The sequence below is a fragment of the Esox lucius genome, chromosome 7, assembly GCF_011004845.1.
Source record: "Esox lucius isolate fEsoLuc1 chromosome 7, fEsoLuc1.pri, whole genome shotgun sequence".
Lineage (NCBI taxonomy): Eukaryota > Metazoa > Chordata > Actinopteri > Esociformes > Esocidae > Esox > Esox lucius.
The window spans coordinates 43,325,451-43,342,850 of NC_047575.1; the positions used below are offsets into that span (position 1 = coordinate 43,325,451).

Genomic DNA, 17,400 nt, shown 5'->3' on the forward strand with positions numbered 1-17,400 from the left:
TTATGCAACGCAGAGGGCAAGCGGACTAGTCGCGTCCTCTAACTCTCTCTCTCTCCCACTTCCCCCCCCCCCCCCCCCCAGTGGACCATGTGATCCCAGAGCCGGGCAGCAGCCTGATCGAGGCCTTTGAGCAGTGGAGGAACTGGGCTGATGAGAAGACCTGCTGTGACTACTCCCTTCATGTGGACATCACCCACTGGAACGACAGAGTCAAACAGGAGGTGGACATACTGCTCAAAGAGAAAGGTAATGGCCAGCTTCCTGACAACAAGGGGATGGACAGTTTAAATTAGGTTTCTTTCCATTTTGCCCCTCCAGGTTCTCACCAGAGAGTTAGGCCTGGTCTCCCCAAATATCAGCCTGGATTACAGACTGATGGGGAGAACTGCTCCTTTGGTGGTGTTGAGCAGAGTTAAGTCTCCTTAGGGGAAGTCCCTCCGTGTTGCTGCAGATTTAACATTTACAGGATTTAATAATGTAGCAGTGTGTGGACAACAGACGGACAAACAGACGGACAAACCGACATACAGACACACCCACAGACATACAGACAAACAAACAAACAAATAGACCTCTGGCCAACGGCAGCAAAGATTTGTTTCTGCTGGCAGAACCTGCGGTAAAATCAATCAGCTTCCTCTTTGTCATCCTTCTCTACATATCTCTGGTCAATAGTCCCAATCCTGTCTTCCTCTAGAACCTGTCCAAATGTAGTCCTGACCCAGATACCACTGTTCATCTACGAGGGTGTGGTTTCCTGCCCAGTCAGAGAGCCAAGACAGGGTACAGGATCCACAGACCTCGGACCTTCACCTCCTGGTAGAGGACAGCCTCTGTGTGACACTAGATAAGGAACTAATCTCCAGTCACCGATGTCTTCTGTTGGGCTCCATGAATAAGCTGTAATTATCATAGGACTGTTCTCAATGTGGTCTTTCACTCATGGGTTAATCTAGCTCCCCTCTCTCTCTCCATTCTTCCCCCTCTCTCTCAATCCCCTTTTGTCTATCCCTTTTCTCTGTACCCCCTTTCTCCTTCTCCCTCTTCTCTACCCCCCCCCTCTGTCTCTCTCAATATCACTCCCTGTCCTATCTCTCTTTTCTCTTTATTTCAGGTGTGAACTCCTTCCAGGTGTACATGGCTTATAAGGACTTCTACCAAATGAGCAACAGTGAGGTATGACATGTTGGGTAGCCCACTATGAACTGTACGCCTGTGCTTGGCAAGCACATGAAATGCAGATTCACAGTTGCAATCAATGACAAAAAGGGCTGTGAGCTGCAAATCATGTGGCCTATATGGGACTCCATTAAACTGGAGCAACCATGCATGACCAATTTAGCCAGGTTTTGTGACCACTCAGTAATTGGATGGTTTGTTGTGAACAAGATATTGCAGTTTCCAATGCGGTTTAATGTGGCTGGAGGTGACCTTTCACCTTTCAGTTGTTAATGAATGTGTCCGCTGTGTTCTGCTCTGTGTGTCTTCATACAGCTGTATGAGATCTTTACCTTCCTAGGAGAGATGGGTGGAATTGTGCAGGTCCATGCTGAGAATGGAGAGATCATTGCCGAGGTAACACACCTCTCACAGCACACACCCTCTTGACCTGCATCACTGAGCTTACCGATAAAATACCATACGTTGTCTTGTTCTCCCAGACTAAACAGACTCCCTGAGCTGTGTGACCAGGTAAAGGGATAAGGCAGAGGCGGTGAGGGCTTAGCGCTCGAGCCTGCCGGTAATGTGTGGATTGGGACTGGGGTTCTGGAGGCTGGGTCAGAGGTCAGGGTGAATTGGGGTGAACCGGGTCCCTTTGTGTGTGTGTCCCTCCCACAGGAGCAGGCCCGCATGCTGGAGATGGGCATCACTGGACCGGAGGGGCACGTGCTGAGCAGGCCAGAGGAGGTGAGACACTGCAGTAGATACTCATTAAGGCAGCGCAATTACAGCCATCTGGTAATTAATGATAATGGTTCCTGGAATACACTAAACTATGTAGGAATGATCATGATTGTAATGATTTATTCGGGAGGGAACAGCACGTCTCCATATCAGGGCTGCCATTATGGTATGGTTCAGCCTCTCACACTGCATCTTTTCCTCATTTCGTCTTTCACTGACTATGTCCAGGTTTGTCCAAGTAGAATCAATAATACATTTTCACTTCTGTTGATAGAATAATTCACTGTTCTGTCTGCCTATGTGTGTGTGTGTGTGTGTCGCTCTCTATCTGTCGATTCCCCCATCTAGCTGGAGGCAGAGGCAGTGTTCCGTGCCATCACCATCGCCAGCCAGACCAACTGTCCCCTGTATGTGACCAGGGTCATGAGCAAGAGTGCTGCCGACATCATCTCACAGGCCAGGAAAAAAGGTCATCATTATGCCCTTGACCTTTCACATGAGCTACGCCATGCCTGCATGTGCCCCTCACCTCTAAATGCAACCCTTCCATTCTGTCCGAGGATGGAAATCCAGCCGCGTAGGCTGCTGGTTAGGTTCCTGCTCTGGATTCACATGAAAGGCCTGGTCTGACAGAGGCAGTGGGAACTGGGCCAGTTCTGAGACAAATCTGTAACTTCTATGGGTCTCTGCATAGTGAACTGTCAGAATCCTGTCTCCGCCATTCATCAGGAGCCCACTTTAGAGCTTGGACAGAGAGCAGGCCTGTTGTGCATGATGAAGAGAAAGATATCCACTTTTAGAGAATGAGCAGAAAGAGACCAGGGTCAGAATTCTATTAGCATGTCCTGATGGAGGAGGCCTGGGGCCGGGATATTCTCCCAGGGGGACACACTTTCATCACTGCTGGCTCCACTCCTCAGCGTTGACATCTGATTCGTCATGTCAGAGCCTAGAGAGGAAGACCCTTGCAAATACTAGCAGCAGGAATGAGGAGCTTGATGCAACACTAGGAGACACTCAGATCTTCCCCACTAGCTATGACTGCTGGATAACCAGTGGTAGTAGTTTTGTATGTGTTTATTAATGTGGGATAACCTTGGGAAGCGGGACATTTAGTTAATGTTGTTCAAGAGAATGAGCTGATTTGAGTTGATTTCATTACCCTGGGAAATGAGAACGTCATATTTCACCTAGGTAACGTTGTGTTCGGCGAGCCAATCACGGCCAGCCTTGGGACAGACGGGACACACTATTGGAGCAAGAACTGGGCCAAGGCCGCTTCCTTTGTGACATCACCCCCTCTCAGCCCTGACCCCACCACGCCAGACTACCTGAACACATTACTAGCCAGGTAAAGAGCGCCCCCTGTTGACAGCATGACACTCCACTGACCTCTCATACCTCGCTGAATCTGTCCTCCGTCTTCCGGAGACGCTTAGAACGACAGTCTGATAGTTGCACAAGTGAGTCCATTTGACTGCGGTGAAAGGAAGAGTGCTCTGTAATAAAGTGGAAGCCTCTATTCGCGGTAAGAGGAGACCTTGGCACTCAGAGTCATCCATTTACTGTAGTCCCAGTTTGACCGTGATGGATCTCCGATTGCAGCTGCAGTATGAATGAAATTCTGTCAGGAGCTGTACCTGTCAGGAGTTTTCCTGGGAATTTTTTTAAATGATCTTATGTATGTCTGAAAGCCACAGTTACATGTCACACATGGTATACAGTAGATTCTAATACACCTTAAGACCTGCCCCCACCATGTTTCAGCTGCATAGCTCTTACAAAGATCTCTCCCTCCCTCTGCCCCCTTTTTCTCTCGACCTCTCTCTCCAACCCCCCCCCCCTTCTCTCTCCCCCTCTCCCCACCTTCTCTCTGCCCCACCTCTCCTTCTCTCTGCCCCACCTCTCCTTCTCTCTGCCCCACCTCTCCTTCTCTCTGCCCCACCTCTCCTTCTCTCTGCCCCACCTCTCCTTCTCTCTGCCCCACCTCTCCTTCTCTCTGCCCCACCTCTCCTTCTCTATGCCCCCCCCCTTCTCTCTCCAACCCCCCCCACCTTCTCTCTGCCCCACCTCCCCCTCTCTCCCCCTCTGTTCCTGTACCAGTGGGGACCTGAACATCACTGGCAGCGCCCACTGCACCTTCAGCGTGGCTCAGAAGGCCATAGGGAAGGATGACTTCACTCAGATTCCTGAGGGTGTGAATGGAGTGGAGGAGAGGATGTCCCTCATCTGGGAGAAGGCTGTGGTGAGGATGGATGGATGGAAGGATGAATGAAGGAGAGGATGTCCCTCATCTGGGAGAAGGCTGTGGTGAGGGTGGATGGATGGAAGGATGAATGAAGGAGAGGATGTCCCTCATCTGGGAGAAGGCTGTGGTGAGGATGGATGGATGGAAGGATGAATGAAGGAGAGGATGTCCCTCATCTGGGAGAAGGCTGTGGTGAGGATGGATGGATGGAAGGATGAATGAAGGAGAGGATGTCCCTCATCTGGGAGAAGGCTGTGGTGAGGATGGATGGATGGAAGGATGAATGAAGGAGAGGATGTCCCTCATCTGGGAGAAGGCTGTGGTGAGGATGGATGGATGGAAGGATGAATGAAGGAGAGGATGTCCCTCATCTGGGAGAAGGCTGTGGTGAGGATGGATGGATGGAAGGATGAATGAAGGAGAGGATGTCCCTCATCTGGGAGAAGGCTGTGGTGAGGATGGATGGATGGATGGAAGGATGAATGAAGGAGAGGATGTCCCTCATCTGGGAGAAGGCTGTGGTGAGGATAGATGGATGGAAGGATGAATGAAGGAGAGGATGTCCCTCATCTGGGAGAAGGCTGTAGTGAGGATAGATGGATGGAAGGATGAATGAAGGAGAGGATGTCCCTCATCTGGGAGAAGGCTGTGGTGAGGATAGATGGATGGAAGGATGAATGAAGGAGAGGATGTCCCTCATCTGGGAGAAGGCTGTGGTGAGGATAGATGGATGGAAGGATGAATGGATGGATGGATGGTACATCCTAAAAGGCACTGTATTCCTATTTTGGAGCACTCATCTTTTTTAGTTTGGCCCATAGGGCTTTGGTCAAAAGTAATGCACAATATATTTTTGTTTCATGTCATTATTTCCTCATCTCTCACTAACCCTCTCTAGCCCTGTAAGACTATGCAGAAAAAATTCCCAGTTCGTCTGTCCTCAGGTATCTGGTAGTGGAGGGTTGTGTTCCCATGAGTGTTCTTGTTTAATCTCTCTCCCTTTGGCTCCGTTTCCCCAGCTGTCCTCCCCGCTTACAGAACATTACGGTATAGATACGTTGTTGTTCTTGGTCTTTCATGTTCAAACGGAATGGGAAAGACCAAGAACGCTTTGCTTCTGAATTTTAGATGAATTATTCTCAGTAAAGTACCTTCCCTTGAGGCAAAAACATATGGTTTTAGCTATAGCTACAGGATGTATGAGTGTGTGTGTGTGTGTGTGTGTGTCTGTCTGTGCTCATGTCTTCTTGCGTGAGACTACAAGAGTGCAACTCCCCACTAATCAGCTCCAAAAGCCTTTTTCCTTAAACTAGCCCTTCAGCCAGTCATATACGTTTCTCCTGCTTTCTCAGACCACTGGCAAAATGGACGAGAACATGTTTGTTGCCGTGACGAGCACCAACGCTGCCAAGATCCTGAATCTCTACCCCCGGAAGGGACGTCTCGCGGTGGGCTCCGACGCTGACCTGGTCATCTGGGACCCGGACACTGTCCGCACTGTCACAGCCAAGACACACAACTCGGTAGGAGGTCAGAGGTTAAAGGAATAACAACGTTCCCTTTTTCATGTGTGGTTTGATGAAAACTGCTTTTGCACAAGTAATCAAATATAAGTGTTAAAAAACCAAAGCATCACTGAAGGGATTGAATGGCTTGTTTACATTATGAGGGAGAGTTAAACGCTATGTAGACTAGTTGTCACAATCATTTCCGTGGCGTTTGGATTCACACAGGCGTGTTGAAGACGTCCCACGCAGGATTGCGACATCGGGGGAAAATCCAGCAATATGAGTACGCACTGAATAAAAAACATGAATTCAATTCTGACCCAATTTCATTCGCACCTGCAAACCTCTGATAGGGCTCTATCGAAAATGTGGCCCACGTTAGCTCAGATGGTGGCGTCTCGAGCTATTGCTGTTAGTAAGTTTACAAATCAAAATAATCTAGTGTCTCAGGTCCCCTTCGCTAAGTCTTGGAAAATGTAACGTGGTGTAAACAAGCCCTGTGCCTGAGAACAGAGCACCCTGATTAAATGCCCCAAAGTCAAGTTGCCCCTGTTACCACACAAGTCCACAACGTTCTAGTCCATTGGAGATTTAATCAGAGCCATCGATCTGCCAAGGTCAGCCAGGTCACTGTAGGTATTCAGGACGAGGAGGGTCTGTTGTCACCATCGCTGTGCTGACACACGCTGTTGCAGGCCTGGTGAAATCTGCTGGTCATTGTGGACATTCACCCCCCGGTATGAATTCTGCGTAGCTGCGAAGAAAACAGTTTTTTTGAATCTTCCAAATGATTTCAATTGTTTTCATTATATGAATCACATGCTTCCGTACATAAGCCCCAGAACACAGTCCTAATACTGGAAGGCGATATCCTTCATATAAACATGCCTTAAATGTCTGTGGTAGCTATATATGGGTTAGGGTTAGCAGTAGGAGCAAACCAGAAAGCGGGTACTCTTTCTCATCCCTCCTCACGAGGACAGGAAATGATGCGGGAATCTCACTGGAGCCACCAACGTCTAGTAGAGGGTTGAACAGAGGAAGTGTCTGCACAGGAAATCAAGCCTTGTTCACTTCCTGTAGACACAGAGAATGACCGACTGAGAGAATTGGAGAGCAAAAAGTGTAGTAGATTTTTCTGATTTCGCAGATGCTCCCGTCCAGACTTCCAAGAGCAGTTCGAGTTAAGTGACTTGCTCAAGGGCACAACCACTGCATCTTTACCTTTTGGGTCTTAACCAGTGACCTTCCAGTTAACGGCCCAGCTCTCTAACCACCAGTGCTATCTGTTACCGGTTAGAACAAGAGAGAGAGAAAGGCTGGAGAGAATCTGGACGAGTTTTCAATGGCTTTTCCATATGTGGAAACGATCCTGCGAGACCCAAGCTTCTTACAGAATGATGTCACCTTTTCATTTCCTGCCTGTAGCCCTAAGAACATGGAACATCAGAAGAGGGCTCCTGTCCATGTTAACGAGGGTCACAGTGATCTATGGTACACAGCATTTAAGTTCTTTACAGTGTTTCGTCTTTACATCCCTCCCTCTGTGGCAAATAAAATGTCCCCAGTTATCAGAGTCTCAAAGTCTCGGTCTTCTTGGCTTTGATGGTGTTGTTACCGAGAGGGCCGGGCTATGACATCCCACTTGGCAGACTTGGAGCCTAATGTCCTGTCCCGGCCCGAATCATCTGGAAGGCCGGTCGTGCGTGCACAGGAACCCACAGGGAGTAGGAGAGGGGCAACAGACTGCAAATGACCATACACAGGGAGAGACAAAACAACGGCCAGAGGAACAGAGTGGCAGGAGAAAAGAACAGGGGGAATGAATCACAGTGAACAACCGAGAGCGCAAGAAAGCAGAGCGGAAGGAGGAGAGAAAGTGCTGGAGAGGGAGAACGTAGCCTGGGTGACGTTCGGAGTCATTAGGGCCAGCTGTTCGATGGCAGCTGTTTGTCTTTAGATGCCAAATGGAGGCGTCTGAGAAACAGGCCCGCTGGATGATGAGGGATGAGGGGGAGGCCTGTTTCTCTCTCGCACACATGTTGTTAATCAAGGCCGAACCATGGTCTCATCTCCTCGGAGACGACCAGCCCGCCTGCCCCGGCCTCCCGCTCGCCAACCAGCCTCCTCTTTCCCCCTTCCCAGCCAACCTGGGCCCGCTGTCCACTCAGTGCTCCCTCAATAGACCCTCTGTCTCTCTAAACTGCGGAGCAACAGAGTAGCCTCTGGCCAGACCAATTTAAAGAGAACATATCCAAATGTGATTTACTTCAGTGGAATTAGCTGGCTCCTCATCTGAATTAATGTGTCAGGCTTACGCATTTCAGAATCCCTGTAATTCAGTTACATTTGTCCTGAGTTCCCCAGGAGGTTTGTGTTTAAAGGTCTGTGTTTCAGAGTTTGCCAGGAGGTTTGTTTTAAAGTCCGTGTTTCGGAGTTTGCCAGGAGGTTTGTTCTAAAGTCCCTGTGTCGGAGTTTGCCAGGAGGTTTGTTCTAAAGTCCCTGTTTTGGAGTTTGCCAGGAGGTTTGTTTTAAAGTCACTGTTTCGGAGTTTGCCTGGAGGTTTGTTTTAAAGTCCCTGTATCGGAGTTCCCCTGGAGGTTTGTTTTTAAATCCTCACAGTTGTTTTAATGTAAACTCTAAAATGCGTAAGCTCGACACATTAATCCAGATGAGGAGCCAGCTAATTCCACATAAGTAAATCAGATTTGGATATTATGTTAGAGTCCACTGTTTTCCGTACTTGACCTTAGCTTGCAGCCGGTTCCTTCTGCGTCGCTGTACCGTACTGTGCTGTGCTTGTGAATGGTTAAAGTTGGGTTATGATCGCAGCAAGGAACGGCTGGCTCAAGAGGCGCAACCACGTGAAACGGGCCTGTTAACGTTTTACACTGACACTTTTTACAATTCCTTTTCACAAAACTCTCTGTTGCTGTCCTACCTCCATCGCTGATCAAGAAACACAACGTCCGGTTGTATGGCTTAATGTCAGTGACCCAGTGTGTGCGAGGGTGTGTGTGTAAACGTGAGTGAGTGCCTATCTGTTGGTGCACGCGTGCCCTGCAGACATGTAATGTGCCTCGCTGAATGCTTGTTCTTCAGGCTGCTGAGTACAACGTGTTTGAGGGCATGGAGCTCCGTGGAGGCCCCTCGGTGGTGATCTGCCAGGGGAAGCTGGTGCTTGAGGACGGGGGCCTGCACGTCACCCCGGGGGTCGGCCGCTTCATTCCCTGCACCCCCTTCCCAGACTACGCCTACAAGCGCGTCAAAGCCAGGAAGCAGGTAAAATCACACCCCCCCCCCCCTCCATTCTTCTACTACCCATTAAAACACCATCCAGCTATCCCCAAATATTTTCTCACTCCCAAATTGACGTATTCCCAAGGCTTCAGTTGGGTTTCGTAATAAAGCACTCGGCGGATTGTTTTGACATGTGTCAGGGTGATAATGGGTGACACTGAGCCAACATAAACGATGTATGGTCTGAGAGCATCTTAAGTTGGGGACATCTGGAGCTGTTTTCTCCGCGGTTAGGGATTAATCAGGACTAATCTGATGTAAAGCGGAGATGGTCCGTCCAAGTTCCCACAAACACGGAAGATGTCATTGAGCCTTTTGTGTTGAAGACAGGATATCTGTACACAAATGCATATTGCCGCTGAGTTTCTGCCCGCGCCGCAAAGAATCAAACACACGATCCATCGCGACGCACATACCGGGTCGGAAACCCCAAGAAATGTTTTCAAGGAGACGGATTGCGTTTAGATTGCTTAGCTGTTTATAACACAGGGCCTTACTGTACACAAAGGATGTCTGTCTTCTTGGGCCGTTTGCACTTTTGCCAGCAATAAACACAATGCATTATGGGTTGGAAGCCTGTGCCTGGGCTTTGTGGACATAATAGGAGAGCTGTTTTCTCAGTTGGAAGGCACGGTATAAAAATAGCTATCAGATAGTGTAACTCAGATAGGAAATGCCAGAAAATGGAATAATTGCTTTGAAACCACCTCTCTGGGTGATCTTCTGCATCCCCGGAGGAAGACAGGCACGAACGTAGGAAATGGATGGGAATGGGGAGGAGGTGGGGATGTGTGGGAGAACGGGAGGTGGTGGTGTTATGTCAGTTTCCAGGGTTCCTCTCTGGGGCGTTACACACTCTAATATCACCCCTGTTGTTGCTCTAAGCGTCCCTGCAACGGGTTATATCTTACAATGACAGCTGGAGCCAAAAGCAACCTACTACTTTAGCAAACTCTCCCATCAGCGTCCCGTTCGTCAGCGCGCACACCTTTATCAGTGCCATGAAGTTCATCCGTATGGCAGATATTCGGATGCTATTCAGATGGTCAACATTTGGGACACTGTATCTATGTGTAAGGGCTTTACAGGACTATGATGTGGCGGTAAAGTGGTACAATGACTCCTAAAGAGAAACTAAACTGGGGGGTTTTCCAGTGAACAGTTCAGCACAATGAGTTATTTTATATGAGTCGTGTCCTGCTTGTATGGGATACCCTGCAAATTCTTAGATAGTTTTGCCTCTGACCAGAATAGAGAGATTTTTCGGTAGAGCTTTCTGGTTGAGATCCGTGCTGATCGTTAGGGCTTTATTAAGTAGATCCTCCTCCTAGCTTCCAGGGATTCCTTAGTGGCATGATCTTAAGATAGAGGACAGATGCTGGCCCGTCCCCTGAGAACACTGCGTCTTTGCCTGCCACGTGTCTACGTGTCCGTACATCTGGAAGTGCTTAATCTCAGGGTAAAATATGCATTTAGATTCAGACCCAAAACGTTTCACAAACAACCCCGGTGATATTAATCTCTCTCCTCCCCTCACTCTCTCTCTCTCTCCTCCTCCTCCTCCTCCCTAGCTGGCGGTCCTACGGGCAGTGCCCCGGGGCATGTACGACGGCCCCGTCTCTGACTTCTCACCCCTGTCCCGCGGTGGGACCCCCTCAGCGTCCGCCCGCACCTCCCCGACCAAGCAGCCCGTCAGGAACCTCCACCACTCGGCTTTCAGCTTAGCAGGTAACCCTGCACAACGTGGTGAGCTTCAGAAACATCTTCATTTACCCATCAGCCTCCCCGTCTCTGACTGTCATAGGAAGTACCAAGGCACACATAAATACACACACACACACACGCGCGCGTTTCGGTCCCGGTTAAGTGTACGGTGAAAGATGCTCACACTGGCACGCTTGCACACATACACGCACGCGTGCGCACGCGAGCACGCAGTCAACACTGACATATCACAAGACGCCTCACACACGATACGTCGCCACGGCTGACCGCTGTTTGTCCACGGAAGACAAAACAGCCTTCAGGCGAATTCTGACATTCTAGCGCAATCGAATTTGAAATCGTTATTTCACAATTTGTTTATGATAACATGCACACCGCACAATCTATTTGTCCCCATGTCATCCTGGTACTTCCAGACAGTGCTCTTTGTTTCTCAAGGCTTTGCTATTTGTTACATTTTTCATTGATTTTATTACTTTCAGCTGCACACAGATGTCCCTCTTTCTCTTTCTTGTATTATCTTTATACATCTAAATTAAATTTGCAGTAGTGAAGTGTTTTTTTCATTCAACACCACTTCATTGAGGGAAATACGGTATTGTTTCTAACAAGGTGATATACATACATTGAATTATATTGTGCATTCATATAAACATTAGTTTTGAACACATAGCTTTCTCATGCTCACCCCTTTCCCATTAAGGTCAGCTGATCCGTGATAACGTGAGTAGATGCTGGTGCTGTGACAGCCGGTGATGCTACTGCTTGGACTATGGTTAATTCATGGAATGGGGTTATGCAATATTGTATAATATTTATGTACGCCTACATACAGAATAATAGCGTATTTTTTTCCACTATCACACATCCTTCCTATTTGTCACCAGTTTTCTGTGGCAGAGATATATATTTTACATCAACATAGTCTTATTATTTGCCTAATGAGGCTTCTAATCTCATAAAAGGGCTTTATGAAATGTTCAACAAGCTCCGACTCCATGTCAGATCTTCTACAGGATGTACATTCTCCATAGACTTTCTTTTGCGTATTATTATTTTTTGGGTCAGTCTTTTTAGATGAAATGCACAAATACTAAAACTCGTGCACGTTTGACTCAATTGGACTCCTGGTGTTTAAAGCAAGGAGTAAAGCCACCCAGCTGAAATAGGTTATTGGCTGTGGAAGCCAAGCTATCAATTCCAATGGAAGACTAATATCAGTTAACTGAGAACTCAAGAAACTGCGTAATTGGGCAGTCAATTTGGGGACCAGATGTTTTAAGAGCTGAGATTGTTACCGGAACGGTGAGCTTCAAACTCTCTCACTCAATATGCAAGGAAGTCTGTGCGCCAAATCTTAACTTGCCAGGCAAAGTTGTGGAGATGCTAACACCTGCAGATTTGGGATCTGTCAGAGGCATTAGGACTAATGCCGCAAGTAATCTCACGCTAATCGTTGTTTCATGACAGATCTACGGTGCCGTTTATGTTTACGTAATCTGTCCATGAGAGGTAATAGGAGGTTAATGATTCTTACTGAGCCAAAACTAGGAGAGGAGGTGGAACCACGTTCTATGTTTCTTTTAGGAAATTCGTAGCCAACAGTGGCCTGGGGGGTTGTACTGATATGCTGCTGTATCGTGGGTTCTGGTCTGAAAGCAACCTTTGCCAATTTCCTTTCCAATGCATTCCTTTCCAATGCATTTCGTTGTACTGTACTTGTACTGTTGACAGTAAAGTTGAATCTAGTCTACTCACATCAATGAAGCAGGGGCGGAGCTTAGCTTTCTCTCGCATGGGTGCGAATTTTAGCGGCGGTGGACGTTTTCTAACATAAAGGTAGAGACAGATATTATTAATATTGAATACAATTCTCTCCAAAAAAGATCTAAGTTTTATGTACCATGATGAACAGAAACTTGTTATTAGGCTACAGTTACAAAACAAAGCTGCTGTTGGACCTGGTTCATAACTGTATTACCCACTTCGCTTTAGGCTGCGATGCTGCTCCCGTTATTTTTAATGTCAAATCTATCCATCTTGTCATGGTTCTGCTGCACAACAACTTTACTAAAGAGGTCTCTTAAGGTCCACATTATTATATTTCATTTGTATAATTTATTGATTTTTCTTTCATCTGAGTGGCAGACATATCCACGTTACATTTTTTACGTGTTGTACTTAAGCTAGCTATCTTACACAGTTCAAATCATAAAATGAGCCGATAAGACCCGACGTTACACCCAGGGTTGTCATATTTCACTGAAAATATACTCAACAATCAAGCTGCGTTCTCCACATAAAAACCGCACACACATCCCTTTATCATCAATAAAATAGTATCTAGCAAAAAATAAATAATATAATTTTATTCTGCTTGCAATACTTTTGTTCAACCATAACGATACACTTCTTATTTTAACAATCAACATTGGTTGCCATGGGTGCCGCGCGCCCATCGCACCCATTTTAGCGCTGCAATGAAGAATAAGAACTGCCAAATATATGTATTGTTTTTATTATAAAGAAAACACACTCTCCGAGGGGTGTGGTGCAATAACTCCCAGTTCTGTCCCAGGCACACAACTAGCTGCGTGAAAGATTTTACGACGGTCCGCCTACAAACCGTGTTTTTGCCGCCACCTGCTGTTTGGTTTTCAGCTCATGATTTGGTGACATCACAAAATCTTCCAATAAAACAACAGAAGCTAAACTGTCTGGAGTGGGCCTTCAATTTCCCTATAATTCCGCCACCTTTACAAACTTAAACAATGACTACACTGGTTCCAAGTAGAGCGACATTTTACAAAACAATGGGTTGTACGGCAGTTTTCAAAGTGAATCCATCCACCAATTTATTTGTTCATAAAAGGATCTCTGAACTATTTTATATTATTATTCAGAAATATTACATTTGTGTAATTCATCCAGATCATCTTACAAGTGCTGGAAACTCTTGAATTAAACTCCACAAGAAGTGCAGAGCAGTGGTTGAGTGGTAGATAGGTAGAGACCAGGGTTCGATACCTGTCTCCACCCCCTACTTCTGTCCCCACCCCACACTTCTGTCCCCACCCCCCTACTTCTGTCCCCACCCCCCACTTCTGTCCCCACCCCCCTACTTCTGTCTCCACCTTCTACTTCTGTCCCCACCCCACACTTCTGTCCCCACCCCCCTACTTCTGTCCCCACCCCCCTACTTCTGTCCCCACCCCCCACTTCTGTCCCCACCCCCCTACTTCTGTCTCCACCCTCGTACTTCTGTCTCCACCCCACACTTCTGTCTCCACCCCCCTACTTCTGTCTCCACCCCACACTTCTGTCTCCACCCCACACTTCTGTCCCCACCCCCCACTTCTGTCCCCACCCCCCACTCCTGTCTCCACTCTTCCCTCTTGTCTCCACCCTTCACCTGTTTTCCTCTGACTCCAATTGTGCTTTAATATATGAAGTCCAAATCTGTCTCTTTATGCATGAAGCTGAGTAAATGATCCTATCTCATGGAGTATGGTGACCATTGACCCATCTTACTCGAAATCACTAAGAAATGTTAAAAGCATTCATAGATATTTTAATTTCTTTGAGTAATTAGCATTATAAAACCCACTGGATAACCATAAACATGAATTTGACTTTGGGAAGGTCTTGTTTTGCAACTAACCTGCTTACTACTTTTCCATGTGGTTTCAAGAAAATCCATTAAATGATGACCTCATCCTAAATTTTTGGTTACATGTCTCATTTTGTTTATGGTTTCCTAGAAACCAGGGTTGCCTCAATTAACCTTTTAGCCCACCCTTTCTCGTGTTCTGGGATTTCAGTCCAGACATCTGGTATTTTACTCTCCTAGTCATTGTTCTGTCTAATGAAGCGTGCCTGATGAAAAGGTTGACTGAGGCTGATGATCATTTATCTAAAATATCATTAATCAAATAACCAATGACAGAGTTGTGTGGAGTGACAGTCCGGTCGTATACTGTACATCTGCAAACTTTTATTACCCAGGTCAACCTTCCAGGAAGAAGCAGAGTAAACAGTAGTTTAGATGGAATAATTGTGCTGTGATGCATTAATGCAGCAGACCAGCACTGGAAAGGGTTTCCCTATAGCCTTGGTCTAATGTGAGGTCGTCCACTCCTTCACCAGGCTCCCTTCCAGAGTGCCTGCTGTCCTTCACCAGGCTGTTTGTTTAAAATAGAGACCTGGACTCTTCTCTCCCTCTGGCTTCCAAGATAGTCCCATTGTTGGTCTACAAGGCTAGATAGTCACTCTGGGAATAAATACAATCTCCTACTTCCTGCACATGCAATAATTCACATATTCACAGAGCGAAACACATGCCTGCAGCCATTGGGAGATTTAAGATAGTAGGTTTATATCTCTTATTGTTTAATATGTACATTTAATCCAGGTGTAATCCCAATCCCAACTGGCATTTCAAAAGGGATTTATTCCAGAGGTCACCAGAGGACATCGGTTGCACAGCTAATGCTAACTTACTTTGACACATCTAGAGAGACTAGGTGTGGTAGCATATGCTAGGACACCGTTGCATCCCTTTAAAAATGCATTTAAAACGCAACCAAAAATAAAATATGTGAACTACATCTACAAAAGTATAAATACAGGAGTACATTTTCCAAAAGATGAATAACAAGTAGAATGTTTTTAGTATTGTCTCCACTACAAAAAAGACGTACCGATTAAAGACATGCAATTTGGTAGTATACTGCTTTAATTACAATACTATTGAATTTCATTGATTCCTATATAGGAATCAATGAATTTCATTGATTCCTATAGAGGATTGATTCCTAACGTGAACTGAGATGAAGAACAGGCACTTCAAAGCTCATAGCATAAGCAAAGCAAGGTTTCTAAACCTAAAGTTACCGTTAAGCTCGGTCTCCCCACAGTAGAGGATTGCAATCAAAACACTTAAAGAGATATGACTTCATCCTGTTTGTCTTCTAGGTCCCCCTACCACAGAGGACCTACCCATCCGACCAGCAGGACGCCGCATCGTAGTGCCCCCTGGTGGACGCTCCAACATCACCTCCCTCAGCTAAGAGGGTGAACTGGGGAGAGACCAGTCAGAAGATGACGACAGCCACTGGGAGAAGACAGAGACATGATTAGTTAAAACAAGTTAAGAGTTGAGCAAAACACTGAACCCTCATGCCTTACCAGCCTCATTCTACATGCTAAAACGTCTTAAAGATTCAGCGTTTCTCCTCCTAGGGAATTGTTTATCTGTAACTACAGCACACATATTGACTGAAAGTAAGTTGAGAAATATGTTATTCAGTAATTGTGTGCTCGTAAATGAGCATGGTCATAGTCAGAATACAGGTGATATAATAGTACAACTCTCCCTTGCTGTCAACATGGATACTTTTTTTAATTGACAGTTTAGGCACTTCTCTCAATCCAATAATATAACAATACATTTACCTCAAGATAACTATCATGACCAACTCCGGCAGATGTCTGTTCCCTAGGAAAAGAAATACTGAATTTCTCAAAGCAACGCTTTAGTTTTTCTTGCATCATGTTTGGCTTTCAATGTCACCCTTTTTGCGTACTAGTCTGCAGATATAGTCCCCTAGCGATGTAATAATAACATGCAGTAATTTCCATTACTGTTAGGTGGCATTGTGAGTATGTATGGTAGATGTGATGTAGCTTTGTGAATGATGTTGTCGCTGCCTCCCTGGGCTGTTGAGTTGGGAGGGATAGTCATTAATGACCTAATGATTAAAAAGAAGAAACACTTCTGTTGATACAGATTATACGGTAGAAATGGTTGTCATGTTTATTCATCCCATGCGCTCCACTCCATCCTGGCTGTAGATTACGATGTGAGAAACCATCTTTTGCATTTGCTTCAGACTTAATGCTTGTTCCTATACATACCGTTTAGCAAGTCATCTGGGTGGTAAAAATAAAAGAAATGAACCCTTGCACAAGTAGTAAAACCAAGCTCAACTTCCACAGCCTGAGTGGTGAGGTTGTAATTAGGAGCTTTGTGACCATTAACAAATAAAGAAAACATATTAAGCGATAAAAGTAAAAAAAAAAACCTGCTTTGAAATAACAGTAATGCACCTCAGCTTTATTTAGTATTTTGTGGGCTCTCGTTCCGAAGCAACAGACCATATAACTCTGCATTCAACAACGTAACATGCAAATGTGATGTTGTGCTGTTTTAAATCTCAATACTCCCAGAGAGTCTCCACATTGCTGTATTGGCCCTGACTGACAGCTCTTGGTTTGGTTACCAACACAGAGGGGAAAACAGACAGGCTTTACCCCGGTTAACTCCCAGAGTTTTTTTTATATTCTCCTGGTCTGCCTACCTGTCCCAGGACAGACAGGGGGATTGTGGTTTTGAGAACGAGGCGAGGATGAGGACGGCTTTACTTTTGAAGAACAGGTCATGAAGAAGTCATTGGGTTTTACTAAGTGATGATGTGGAAGTCCAAGCAATCCAAGTGGTGATTATATTTATGTTAGTATGACTTTGAGCTATGTTATTGTTTTTATGTATTTTTTTACTGTTGTATCAAAACCCAGAGATGGCAGGTAAAAAAAAAAACATTGAGGTGTGATGTGGTATGAACTGTTCCTGAATAAACATGAGTTGCAACTGACTAACTGTCACTTTTGGGTTTTTAACAAATGGTTCTGTGCTAGGGAGTGATAATATAGACA

The 17,400-nt window shown here is 46.1% G+C and overlaps 1 protein-coding gene across 4 annotated transcripts in view; it reads left to right on the forward strand.

The window, feature by feature from the left end:
• The window catches only part of dpysl3 (dihydropyrimidinase like 3), a 31,774-nt gene extending 14,435 nt beyond the window's left edge, over positions 1-17,339 (forward strand). For 2 of the 4 annotated variants that reach the window (XM_029120967.2, XM_029120966.2), the window contains exons 4-14: positions 82-246; positions 1,115-1,176; positions 1,495-1,575; positions 1,840-1,908; positions 2,254-2,374; positions 3,100-3,256; positions 4,009-4,150; positions 5,506-5,676; positions 8,764-8,943; positions 10,533-10,689; positions 15,661-17,339. In XM_029120967.2, coding sequence (XP_028976800.1) covers positions 82-246; positions 1,115-1,176; positions 1,495-1,575; positions 1,840-1,908; positions 2,254-2,374; positions 3,100-3,256; positions 4,009-4,150; positions 5,506-5,676; positions 8,764-8,943; positions 10,533-10,689; positions 15,661-15,755 — 1,400 coding nt within the window. In that variant the 3' untranslated portion in view covers positions 15,756-17,339. Of the gene's footprint in view, positions 1-81; positions 247-1,114; positions 1,177-1,494; positions 1,576-1,839; positions 1,909-2,253; positions 2,375-3,099; positions 3,257-4,008; positions 4,151-5,505; positions 5,677-8,763; positions 8,944-10,532; positions 10,708-15,660 lie in introns of all 4 variants that reach the window. The other 2 variants (XM_034293271.1, XM_029120965.2) reach the window with 1 other exon arrangement.
• The last annotated feature ends 61 nt before the right edge of the window (positions 17,340-17,400 follow it).